This window comes from Taeniopygia guttata, chromosome 37 (genome assembly GCF_048771995.1).
Source record: "Taeniopygia guttata chromosome 37, bTaeGut7.mat, whole genome shotgun sequence".
Lineage (NCBI taxonomy): Eukaryota > Metazoa > Chordata > Aves > Passeriformes > Estrildidae > Taeniopygia > Taeniopygia guttata.
The window spans coordinates 168,378-180,120 of NC_133062.1; the positions used below are offsets into that span (position 1 = coordinate 168,378).

The 11,743-nt window shown below is 60.0% G+C and overlaps 1 protein-coding gene across 2 annotated transcripts; it reads left to right on the top strand.

The window, feature by feature from the left end:
* UBE2S (ubiquitin conjugating enzyme E2 S) lies at positions 1 to 8,541 on the top strand. 2 transcript variants are annotated; one of them, XM_072921592.1, is made up of 5 exons: positions 1 to 509; positions 1,554 to 1,577; positions 2,827 to 2,974; positions 4,552 to 4,742; positions 7,409 to 8,541. In XM_072921592.1, exons 1-5 carry the CDS (start codon positions 507 to 509, stop codon positions 7,760 to 7,762), a joined length of 720 nt encoding a protein of 239 aa, XP_072777693.1. In that variant the 5' UTR covers positions 1 to 506; the 3' UTR covers positions 7,763 to 8,541. The 2 variants fall into 2 exon arrangements, with proteins under 2 accessions (XP_072777693.1, XP_072777694.1); XM_072921593.1 differs by lacking the exons at positions 1 to 509; positions 1,554 to 1,577; positions 2,827 to 2,974 and adding an exon at positions 3,225 to 3,302.
* Positions 8,542 to 11,743: the final 3,202 nt, after the last annotated feature.

Genomic DNA, 11,743 nt, shown 5'->3' on the forward strand with positions numbered 1-11,743 from the left:
CGGAGGTCCCGCCCCCCCGGCCGGATCCCCGCTTCCCATTGGCCGGCGCGCCCGCCAATCATCGCCGTTCAAACCGGCGGCCCCGTCCCTTTCCGCCGACCGTTACGGCGCAAACAACGCGCCCAGGCCCCGCCCCCTTCTCCTTTCCCCCTCACGGCTCCGCCAATCAGCGCTCACCGCCCGCCTTTTCCTCCGCTCCCCATTGGCCGCCCCGCGCGCCGCGCGGCGCTGATTGGTTCCATCCGCGGTGGGCGGGGAATGTGCGCGGCCGAGGTTATAAAGGCGGCGGCGCGCCGGAGGGGCCCCCTCAGAGCGGCGGGCGGGCGGCGGCGCCGGAGGTGGGACCGCGCTGCCGGGGGAGGGGAGAGGGGGCGACCCCCGGCCTCCCCCCTGCCCGAGGGGTCACCCCCAAACCCGGGGACCCCGTTTCGAACCGGGGGGTTCCCCCCAGGGAGCCGCTGCCCCCTCGGGACCAGCCCGGACAGGCCGGGGCCCAGCCCGGCGCCATGGTGAGGGAGGCCCGGGACGGTTCCGGGAGGGTTTGGGGCGTCCTGAGGGGGTTTGGGGGGTCCTGAGGGGATTTTTGTGGGATTTGAGACTATTTTGGGAGTCCTGAGGGGATCTGGGGTATTTGAGGGGATTTTTGTGGGATTTGAGGGGGTTTGGTGGGTCCTGAGGGGATTTTTGCGGGATTTGAGAATATTTTGGGAGTCCTGAGGGTATCTGGGGTATTTGAGGGGATTTTTGTGGGATTTGAAGGGGTTTGGGGGTCCTGAGGGGGTTTGAGGAGATTTTGGGGGTCCTGAGGAGATCTTGGGGAGATTTGAGGGAATTTTGGGCATCCTGAGAGCATTTTGGCGGTCCTGAGGGGATTGTTGTGGGATTTAAGGGATTTTTGGGGTCCTGAGGTGATTTTGGGGGTCCTGAAAGGATTTTTGGGCAATTTGAGGAGATTCTGGGGGTCCAGAGGGGATTTTGGGGGTTCTGAGGGGATTTGGGGGAATTTGAGGGAATTTTGGGGGTCCTGAGAAGATTTTAGAATACTGAGGAGATTTTTGTGGAATTTGAGGGAATTTGGGGGTACTGGGTGGGCTTTGGGAGGATTTGAGGAGATTTTGGGGTCCTGAGGGGATTTTGGGGAGCTTTGAGCAGATTTTGGGGTCCTGAGGGAATTTTGGGCTCCTGAGGGAATTTTGGGGGGATTTTAGGGGATTTTTGGGTCCTAAAGGGATTTGGGGAGTTCTGAGGGATTTTTAGGGAATTTGGGCGAAGTTTGTGGAGTTTTGAAGGAATTTGGGGGATTTTGTGGCGATTTGGAGCAAACTGAGGGAGTTTGGAGGTGAAACTTGGGGGATTGGGGGAGATTTTGGGATAAATGTTGTGAGTTTTGGGGCGCTGTGAGTTTGGGGTGAATTTTGGGAGTTTTGGGGAGGATTTGGGGCACTGTGAGTTTGGGGGAAGCTGCTGAGGGATTTTTGGGGGGGATTAGGGGGAATTTGGGGCTTTTTGAGGTCTCCCCACCCCAAATTCACCCCAAATTTTTGCCTCCCCAGGAGCCCCGAGGCGGCGCCTGGCAGGTGAGTCCCAAATTTTGGGGATCCTTTTCCCTTTTTAACTTATTCCAGGTGAATTTAACATTTCAGGCGGGTTCAGTTTCCCATTTCTGGGTGAATTTCACCCAGTTTTGGCACTTCTTAATTCCTAGCAGGAAGGAGACGACTTTGGGGTCTCCCCTCGCAGGGAAATCCCAGATTTTGGGTCTCTTTTTCCCTTTTTAACCATTCCCAGGTGAATTTAAACATTTCAGGGGGATTCACTCTCCCATTTTTGGGTGATTTTCCCCGATTGTCACTTTTTACTTCCCGCTCAGATTTAGTAGGAAGGGATTGATCTTTTGGTCTCCCCTCGTGGGGAAACCTCATATTTTGGGGCTCCTTTTCCCTTTTTAACCTTTCCCAGCTGGTTTTAACCCTTTCCCAGCTGGTTTTAACCCTCTGGGAGGGTTCAATTCCCATTTTTTGGGCTGTTTCCCCCAATTCTCTCCCTCCCCTCTCTCCACTTCCCCTCAGCTGCATTCCGGGGGTGCCCCGGTTTTGGGGTGCCCCTGACCCCCCAAATCCCCCCCTGATCCCCCAAATTTCATCCCTCAGACCCCCAGGGATGTCCTGGTGTTGTGTTTCCCCATTTTTGGGTTTTTGGGGCGCCCCTGACCCCCCAAACCCCCCCAGACCCCCCAAATTTCATCCCCCAGACCCCCAGGGATGTGTCAGTTTTGTGTTTCCCCATTTTTGGGGTGCCCCTGACCCCCAAATCCCCCCTGACCCCCCAAATTTCCCCCCCCAGACCCCCAGGGATGTCCTGGTTCTGTGTTTCCCCATTTTTGGGGTGCCCCTGACCCCCCAAATCCCCCCCTGACCCCCCAAATTTCATCCCCCAGACCCCCAGGGATGTCCCAGTTTTGTGTTTCCCCATTTTTGGGGTGCCCCTGACCCCCCAAATCCCCCGCAGACCCCCCAAATTTCATCCCCCAGACCCTCAGGGATGTCCCGGTTTTGTGTTTCCCCATTTTTGGGGTACCCCAGACCCCCAAATCCCCCCCTGACCCCCAAATCTCCCCCAGACCCCCGAGGCCGAGAACCTGCCCCCCCAGGGATGTCCCAGTTTTGGGTTACCCGTTTTTGGGGTTCCTCTGACCCCCCAAATCCCCCCCTGACCCCCCAAATTTCATCCCCCAGACCCCCAGGGATGTGTTGGTTTTGTGTTTCCCCATTTTGGGGCGCCCCTGACCCCCAAATCCCCCCCTGACCCCCCAAATTTCGCCCCCAGACCCCCGAGGCCGAGAACCTGCCGCCGGCGGCGCTGCGGCTGCTGTGCCGCGAGGTGGCGCTGCTGAGCGCCGATCCGCCCGACGGCATCCGGCTGTTCCCCAACGAGCAGGACCTGAGCGACCTGCAGGTGCTCATCGAGGGGCCAGGTAAGCACCCCGAAACCTGGGGGATCCCCGAAACCTGGGGGGATCACTGAGACCCTGGGGAACCCCGAAATCCCAGCGCGAACCCCGAAATCCCGGGGAAAATCCCCGAAATCCTGGGGGGAATCACCCCTGGTGACCTGCAGGTGCTCATCGAGGGGCCAGGTAAGGGCTCCCCGAAACCTGGGGGGCACCCCGAAATCATGGGGGGATCCCTGAGAGCCTGGGGGAGCCCCAAATCCCGGGAGGAGCCCCGAAATCCCAATGGGAGCCCCGAAATCCTGGGGGGAGTCACACCTGAGCGACCTGCAGGTGCTCATCGAGGGGCCAGGTAAGGGCACCCCGAAACCTGGGGGGCACCCCGAAATCTGGGGGGAACCCAAAATCCTGAGGGGAACCCCGAAATCCCGGGGGGAACCCCAAAATCCTGGGGAAAATCCCTGAAATCCCGGGGGGAATCAGCCCTGAGCGACCTGCAGGTGCTCATCGAGGGGCCAGGTAAGCACCCCGAAATCCTGGGGGGCACCCCGAAATCTGGGGGGATCCCTGAGACCCTGGGGAACCCCGAAATCCCGGGGGGAACCCCGAAATCCTGGGGGGAACCCCGAAATCATGGGGGGTTCCCTGACACCCTGGGGAACCCCAAAATCCCGGGGGGATCCCGAAATCTTGGGGGGATCTGGGAAGGGGTTTTGGGGTGGGTTTTTGGGGTCCCTGACCCCCAAATTTTGGGGTTTTTGGGGTCCCTGACCCCCCGATTTTGGGGTTTTTTGGAGTCCCTGACCCCCAATTTTGGGTTTTTTTGAGGTGGGTTTTTGGGGTCCCTGAGCCCCCAATTTTGGGGTTTTTTGAGGTGGGTTTGGGGTTTTTTGGGGTGGGTTTTTGGGGTCCCTGACCCCCCGATTTTGGGGTTTTTGAGGGATTTTTTTGGAATTTTGTGAGTTTTGGGAGTTTCTGGGATGGTTTTTTGGGTTGTTTTGGGTTATTTGGTGTCCCTGACCCCCCAATTTTGGGTTTTTTTGGGATTTCAGAGGGCACCCCATACGCGAGGGGGCTGTGGGGGTTTCTGGGGTGTTTTTTTGGGTTTTTTTGGGTTTTTGGTGTCCCTGACTCCCCGATTTTGGGTTTTTTGGGTTATTTGGTGTCCCTGACCCCCCAATTTCGGGTTTTTTTGGGGTTTCAGAGGGCACCCCGTACGCGGGGGGGCTGTGGGGGTTTCTGGGGTGGTTTTTTGGGGTTTTTTGGGTTATTTGGTGTCCCTGACCCCCCGATTTTGGGGTTTTTTGGGTTTTTTGTGTCCCTGACCCCCCGATTTTGGGTTTTTTGGGTTATTTGGTGTCCCTGACCCCCCGATTTTGGGGGTTTTTTGGGTTTCAGAGGGCACCCCGTATGTGGGGGTTTCTGGGGTGGATTTTTGGGTTTTTTTGGGTTATTTTGGGTCCCTGACCCCCCAATTTCGGGGTTTTTTGGGGTTTCAGAGGGCACCCCATACGCGGGGGGGCTGTGGGGGTTTCTGGGGTGGTTTTTTGGGTTTTTGGTGTCCCTGAGTGTCTGTTTTTTGGTGTTTTTTGGGATTTTAGAGGGCACCCCATACGCCGGGGGGCTGTTCCGCATGAAGCTGGTCCTGGGGAAGGATTTTCCGGCCGCGCCCCCGAAGGGATTTTTCCTGACCAAAATCTTCCACCCCAACGTGGGGCCGAGCGGAGAAATCTGCGTCAACGTGCTCAAGAGGGACTGGAGCGCCGAGCTGGGGCTGCGGCACGTGCTACTGGTCGGACTGGGAGCACTGGGAGGGACTGGGAGGGACTGGGGGGCACTGGGGGGGCTGCGGCACGTCTTACTGGTCAGACTGGGAGCACTGGGAGGGACTGGGGGGGCTGAACTGGGGCTGTGGGACGTGTTACTGGTCAGACTGGGAGGGACTGGGGGGCACTGGGGGGCACTGGGGGGGCTGCGGCACGTCTTACTGGTCAGACTGGGAGCACTGGGAGGGACTGGGGGGCACTGGGGGGCACTGGGGGGCACTGGGGGGGCTGCGGCACGTCCTACTGGTCAGACTGGGAGCACTGGGAGGGACTGGGAGGGGATTGGAGAGGGACTGGGGGGGCACTGGGGGGGACTGGAGCGCCGAGCTGGGGCTGCGGCACGTGCTACTGGTCAGACTGGGAGCACTGGGAGGGAACTGGGGGGCTGAACTGGGGCTGTGGCACGTCTTACTGGTCAGACTGGGAGCACTGGGAGGGCTGTGGGACGTCTTACTGGTCAGACTGGGAGCACTGGGAGGGGATTTGGGGGGGCACTGGGAGGGACTGGGGGGGCTGAGGGATGTCTTACTGGTCAGACTGGGAGCACTGGGAGGGACTGGGAGGGACTGGGGGGCACTGGGAGGGGAACTGGGAGCACTGGGAGGGACTGGGGAGGGAACTGGGAGCACTGGGAGGGACTGGGGGGGCTGAACTGGGGCTGCGGCACGTCCTACTGGTCAGACTGGGAGCACTGGGAGGGAACTGGGACATCTTACTGGTCAGACTGGGAGCACTGGGGGGGACTGGGAGCACTGGGAGGGACTGGGAGGGACTGGGGGACGTGTTACTGGTCAGACTGGGAGCACTGGGAGGGACTGGGACATCTTACTGGTCAGACTGGGAGGGACTGGGAGGGCTGTGGGACGTCTTACTGGTGGGACTGGGAGCACTGGGAGGGACTGGGGGGCACTGGGGAGGGAACTGGGAGCACTGGGAGGGAAACTGGGAGGGACTGGGGGGCACTGGGGGGGCTGTGGGACGTGTTACTGGTCAGACTGGGAGGGACTGGGAGGGACTGGGGGGGAACTGGGAGCACTGGGAGGGAACTGGGAGCACTGGTCAGACTGGGAGCACTGGGGGGCACTGGGGGGGCTGTGGGACGTCTTACTGGTCAGACTGGGAGGGACTGGGGGGCACTGGGAGGGACTGGGAGGGCCCAGCAGGGTCAATAATTTCACGGGTTAAATTACGGTGGAAAAAAGCTGAATTTTGGGTCAGAAATCGGGGATTTTTTCCCAGGAAACCACCAGAATTTGGGACATTTTTTGGGGCAATTCCGGATAATTTCGGGGCTTAACCAATGAATAACTCAGGGGGGTTAAATTATAGTGGAAAAAGCCGAATTTTGGGGCAGAAATGGGGTCTTTGGGGCTGGATTTTGGGAGCAGCTTACCAGGACCCCTCCCCATTTTCGGGGGGCAGTTTTGGGGTGATTCCAGATAATTTCGGGGGGTTAACCAATGAACAACTCAGGGGGCTTAAATTACAGTGAAAAATCTGAATTTTGGGGCAGAAATGGGGGATTTTCCCAGAAACCATCAGAATTTGGGTCAGTTTTTCGGGGGTGCTGACGCAGCCCCCTCCCCAATTTGGGGGGCAGTTTTGGGGCCATTCCAGATAACTTAGGTTAAATTACAGTGAAAAAGCCGAATTTTGGGGCAGAAATGGGGGATTTTTTCCAGGAACGCAGCGGAATTTGGGGCAGTTTTTGGGGGGCAGTTTTCAGTGGTCCCTCACGAAGCCCCCTCCCCAATTTGGGGGTCAGTTTTGGGGCCATTCCAGCTAACTTAGGTTAAAGTATAATGAAAAAGCCGAATTTTGGGGCAGAAATGGGGTATTTGGGGCTGGATTTTGGGAGCGGCTCACCGGGACCCCTCCCCAATTTCGGGGGGCGGTTTTCGGCGGTCACTGACGAAGCCCCCTCCCCATTTTCAGGGGCAGTTTTGGGGCGATTCCAGATAACTTAGGTCAAATTACAGTGAAAAAACCCGAATTTTGGGGCAGAAATGGGGGATTTGGGGCTGGATTTTGGGAGCGGCTCACTGGGACCCCTCCCCATTTTTGGGGGGCGGTTTTCGGCGGTCACTAACGAAGCCCCCTCCCCAATTTGGGGGGCAGTTTTGGGGTGATATTGGATAAATTAGGTTAAAGTATAGTGGAAGAAGCTGAATTTTGGGGCAGAAATCGGGGATTTTTCCCAGAAAACCATCAGAATTTGGGGCAGTTTTTGGGGGGCGCTGACGAAGCCCCCTCCCCAATTTGGGGGGCAGTTTTGGGGCAATTCCGGATAATTCCGGGGGTTACCCAATGAATAATTCAGGGGGGTTAAATTACAGTGGAAAAAGCTGAATTTTGGGTCAGAAATCGGAAATTTTTTCCCAGAAACCATCAGAATTTGGGGCAGTTTTTGGGGGGCGCTGATGCAGCCCCCTCCCCAATTTAAGGGGCGGTTTTGGGGCAATTCCAGCTAACTTAGGTCAAATTACAGTGAAAAAGCCAAATTTTGGGTCAGAAATGGGGGATTTTTTCCCAGAAACACAGCGGAATTTGGGGCAGTTTTGGGGGGCAGTTTTTGGGGGGCAGTTTCGGGGGTCCCTAACGAAGCCCCCTCCCCAATTTCCCCCTCCCCCAGACCATCAAGTGCCTGCTGATCCAGCCCAACCCCGAGTCGGCGCTGAACGAGGAGGCGGCGCGGCTGCTCCTGGAGGACTTCGAGCGCTTCGCCGCCCGCGCGCGGCTGCTGACCGAGATCCACGCGCGGGACCCCCGCCCGGCCCCCCGCCCGGCCCCCCGCCCGGCCCCCCGCCCGGCCCCCCGCCCGGCCCCCCGCCCGGCCCCCCGCCCGCCCCCCGGGCCCTCGGCGCCGCCCCCCGCCCCGCCCGACGGGCCCCAGCCCAAGAAACACGCCGGGGACCGCAAGGGACCCCCGCCCCCCAAAAAGAAAGGGGCGGCAGGGGACAAGAAACGGGCGCTGCGGCGGCTCTGAGACCCCAGACCCAATTCGGGGTACTGGGGGGGCTTCTGAGACCCCAGACCCAATTCGGGGGGGGCTGGGGGGCGGCTCTGGGACCCCAGACCCGATTTGGGGTGGGGTATCCCAAATCTGAGACCCCAGACCCAATTCGGGGGGGGTGGGGTATCCCAAATCTGAGACCCCAGACCCACTTCAGAGAGCTGGGGGGGCTCTGGGACCCCAGACCCAATTTGAGATGGGATATCCCGGCTCTGAGACCCCAGACCAAATTCAGAATGGGATAACCCAGCTCTGAGACCCCAGACCCAATTCAGGGGGTGGGAGGGCTGGGATATCCTGGCTCCCAGACCCCAGACCCAATTCGGGGTGGGACATCCTGGATGGGGAGGGGGTCCCAGCCCTCCCTCAGAGCCCATTTAGGGGGTCCTGATGCCCCCAGACTCATTTCAGGGGTCCCAGATCTGTTCTGGAGCTCCTGCTGCCCCCAGACTCATTTTGGGAACTCCAAGACCCCTTTGACCCCCCCCAGACCCAAACCCCAAAATCCCCGTGACCCCCCCCCAGACCCATTTTGGGGGTTCCCAGACCCCCTTTGGCCCCCCCAGACCCATTTTGGGGGGTGGGGGAGGGGAGGACCGCGGATCCCTTTGGCGCTGGTTTTTGGGGGGGGGGGAGGGGATTTTGGGGTGATTTTGGGGGGATTTGGGGGCGCCCCTCCCCCGCTCTAAGTTATTTTAAGTTATGCGGGAAAAGCCCCAAAAAACCCATTAAAGGCCCCGTTTTGTACAGAGCGCCGAAGTGAGGGGCACCTGGGGCACCTGAAACCTGAACACACCTGGGCACAGCTGAGCACACCTGGGCACACCTGGGGCACCTGGGTGGGACTTTGGTCTCACCTGAGCACACCTGGGCACACCTGGGTGAGACCTGGGGACACCTGAGCACACCTGGGACACACCCAGAACTCACCTGGGCATACCTGGGCACAGCTGGGTGGGACCTGGGTATGCCCAGAGCTCACCTGGGGGCACATGGGTACACCTGGGTGGGACCTGGGGCACACCTGAGTACACCTGGGAGCACCTGGGCACATCTGGGAGCACCTGGGAGGGATCTGGGCACATCTGGGTGGGACTTCAGCTCACCTGGGCACATCTGGGGGGGACCTGGGGCTCACCTGGGCACACCTGGAGGGACTCGGGACTCACCTGGGCACGCCCAGAGCTCACCTGGGAGCACCTGGGAGGGACTTGGGCACACCTGGGCAGGGCCAGAACTCACCTGGGAGGGATCTGGGCACATCTGGGTGGGACTTGGGCACACCTGGGTATGCCCAGAGCACACCTGGGGCACCTGGGCACAGCTGGGGTCACCTGGGAGGGACCTGGAGGGACTCTGGGCACACCTGGGCAGGCCAAGAATTCACCTGGGAGGGATCTGGGCACATCTGGATGGGACTTCAGCACACCTGTGCAAACCCAGAGCTCACCTGGGTGGGACCTGGGCACACATGGGCACACCCAGAGCTCACCTGGGGGCACCTGGGCACATCTGGGAACACCTGGGTACACATGGGGGCATCTGGGAACACCTGGGAGGGACTTGGGCACACCTGGGCAGGCCAAGAGCTCACCTGGGTACACCTGGGGGCACATAAGCACATCTGGGAACACCTGGGAGGGATCTGGGCACATCTGGGTTGACTTCAGCACACCTGGGCAGGACCTGGGGCACATCTGGGCACACCCAGAGCACACCTGGGCGCACCTGGGCGCACCTGGGTGGGACCTGGGCACACCCTGAGCACACCTGGGCACATCTGGGAGGGTCCTGGAGGAACTCGGGGCACACCTGGGCAGGACCTGGGGCACACCTGGGCACACCCCGGCCTTACCTGGGCAGTCCCAGAGCTCACCTGAGCTCACCTGGGCAGTCCCAGGCCTTACCTGAGCTCACCTGGGTACACCTGAGCTCCCACGGGGTCTCCTCCCCTCCCCTCCCCTCCCCCCCCTTACACAAGCGCCCCCCCCCTCCCCCCCCGTGATTAATTAGCCCCGACGTTAATGAGGCTTTAATGCCGCCGCCCCTCCCCCACCGCCATCTGCTGCCCGGGGGGGGGAGGGGCGGCACGTGCCGGGGGGGGGGAGGGGAATTTGGGGGGTGGGGGTGGGGGTCTCGGAGTGGGGGAGGGGCGACCCCGGGGGGGGAATTTTGGGGTGGGGGGAGGGGCGCTCGGGGGGGGGGAATTTTGGGTCCATTCGGGGCGTTTTTGGGGGAGGGGTGGGGGTGGGGCCGCCCCTCCCCCCGCCCCGCGTGGCCCCTTAATCCGGGATCACCTTCATCCCCTCCCCCCCCCCAAAATCCCCCCAAATCCCCCCAAAATCCCCCAATAAAGGCGGGAGCGGGGCCGGACCCGCAGAGGAGCCTTCGTCACCGCCCGCTCCTCCTCATCCTCATCCTCATCCTCCGCGCTCCGGAACCTTCCAGTAAGGCCCGGGACCTTCCTCACCCTCCTCATCCTCGGTCTGGGGGTTCCGGAACTTTCCTTGGGGCCTTCAGCCTCGGTTTTGTGTCCCGGACCTTCCTCATCCTCATTTTTGGGTTGGAGACCTTCTTCAGCCTTTGGCTGTCCGGGATCTTCCTCAGGACCTTCCTCATCCTCGTTTGGTGGAGTTCGGGGCCCTTCCTCCTCCTCCTCCTCCTCCTCCTCCTCCTCCTCCTCCTCATTTCAGGCTCTAGAACCTTCCTCCCCCACATTCCAGGACCCAGAACCTTCCTCCTCCTCCTCTTCCTCCTCCTTCTTCAAGAATCCCGGACCTTCCTCTTCCTCCACCTTCCAGGACCCAAAACCTTCGTCTTCTCCCCATTTTGGCTTCCAGAACCTTCCTCCTCCCCCACATTCCAGGACCCAGAACCTTCATCCTCCTCCTCCTCCTCCTCCTCCCCATTTTGGCTTCCAGAACCTTCATCACCGTTTCTTCTCTCCCTCCCAGGCTCTTCCTCCTCCTTCTCGTAGAATCCCGGACCTTCCTCTTCCTCCACCTTCCAGGACCCAAAACCTTCGTCTTCTCCCCATTTTGGGTTCCAGAACCTTCCTCCTCTCACCGTTTCCTCTCTCCCTGCCAGGCTCTTCCTCCTCCTCCTCCTCCTCATTTCAGGCTCTAGAACCTTCCTCCCCCACATTCCAGGACCCAGAACCTTCCTCCTCCTCCTCCTCCTCCTCCTCCTCCTCCTCCTCCTCCTCCTCCTCCTCCTCCCCATTTTGGCTTCCAGAACCTTCCTCCTCTCATCGTTCTCTCTCTCCCTCCCAGGCTCTTCCTCCTCCTCCTCCTCCTCCTCCTCATTTTGGGTTCCAGAACCTTCTTCCTCTCGTTTTTTCCCTCCCAGGCTCTTCCTCCTCCTCCTCCTCCTCCTCCTCCTCCTCATTTTGGCTTCCAGAACCTTCCTCTTCCTCCACCTTTCAGGACCCAAAACCTTCGTCTTCTCCCCACATTCCAGGACCCAGAACCTTCCTCCTCCTCCTCCTCTTCCCCATTTTAGGTTCCAGAACCTTCCTCCTCTCATTGTTTTTTCCCTCCCAGGCTCTTCCTCCTCCTCCTCCTCATTTTGGGTTCCAGAACCTTCCTCATTGTTTTCCCTCCTTCCCAGGCTCTTCCTCCTCCTCCTCCTCCTCCTCCCCGTTTTGGCTTCCAGAACCTTCCTCACTCTTTTCTCTCTCCCTCCCAGGCTCTTCCTCCTCCTCCTCCTCCTCCTCCTCATTTTGGGTTCCAGAACCTTCCTCCTCTCACCGTTTCCTCTCTCCCTCCCAGGCTCCTCCTCCTCCTCCTCCTCCTCCTCCCCCATATTCCAGGACCCAGAACCTTCCTCTAGAACCTTCCTCCTCCTCCTCGCCATTTTGGCTTCCAGAACCTTCCTCATCGTTTTCTCTCCCTCCCAGGCTCTTCCTCCTCCTCCTCCTCCTCCTCCTCCTCCTCCCCATTTTGGCTTCCAGAA

What these genes read in the sequence shown, in the direction of transcription:
- UBE2S (XM_072921592.1), top strand. An exon ending in CCCGAGGCGGCGCCTGGCAG is followed by an intron (nt 1,578 to 2,826) that starts GTGAGTCCCAAA and finishes TTTCGCCCCCAG; the next exon opens with ACCCCCGAGGCCGAGAACCT. An exon ending in GGTGCTCATCGAGGGGCCAG is followed by an intron (nt 2,975 to 4,551) that starts GTAAGCACCCCG and finishes TTGGGATTTTAG; the next exon opens with AGGGCACCCCATACGCCGGG.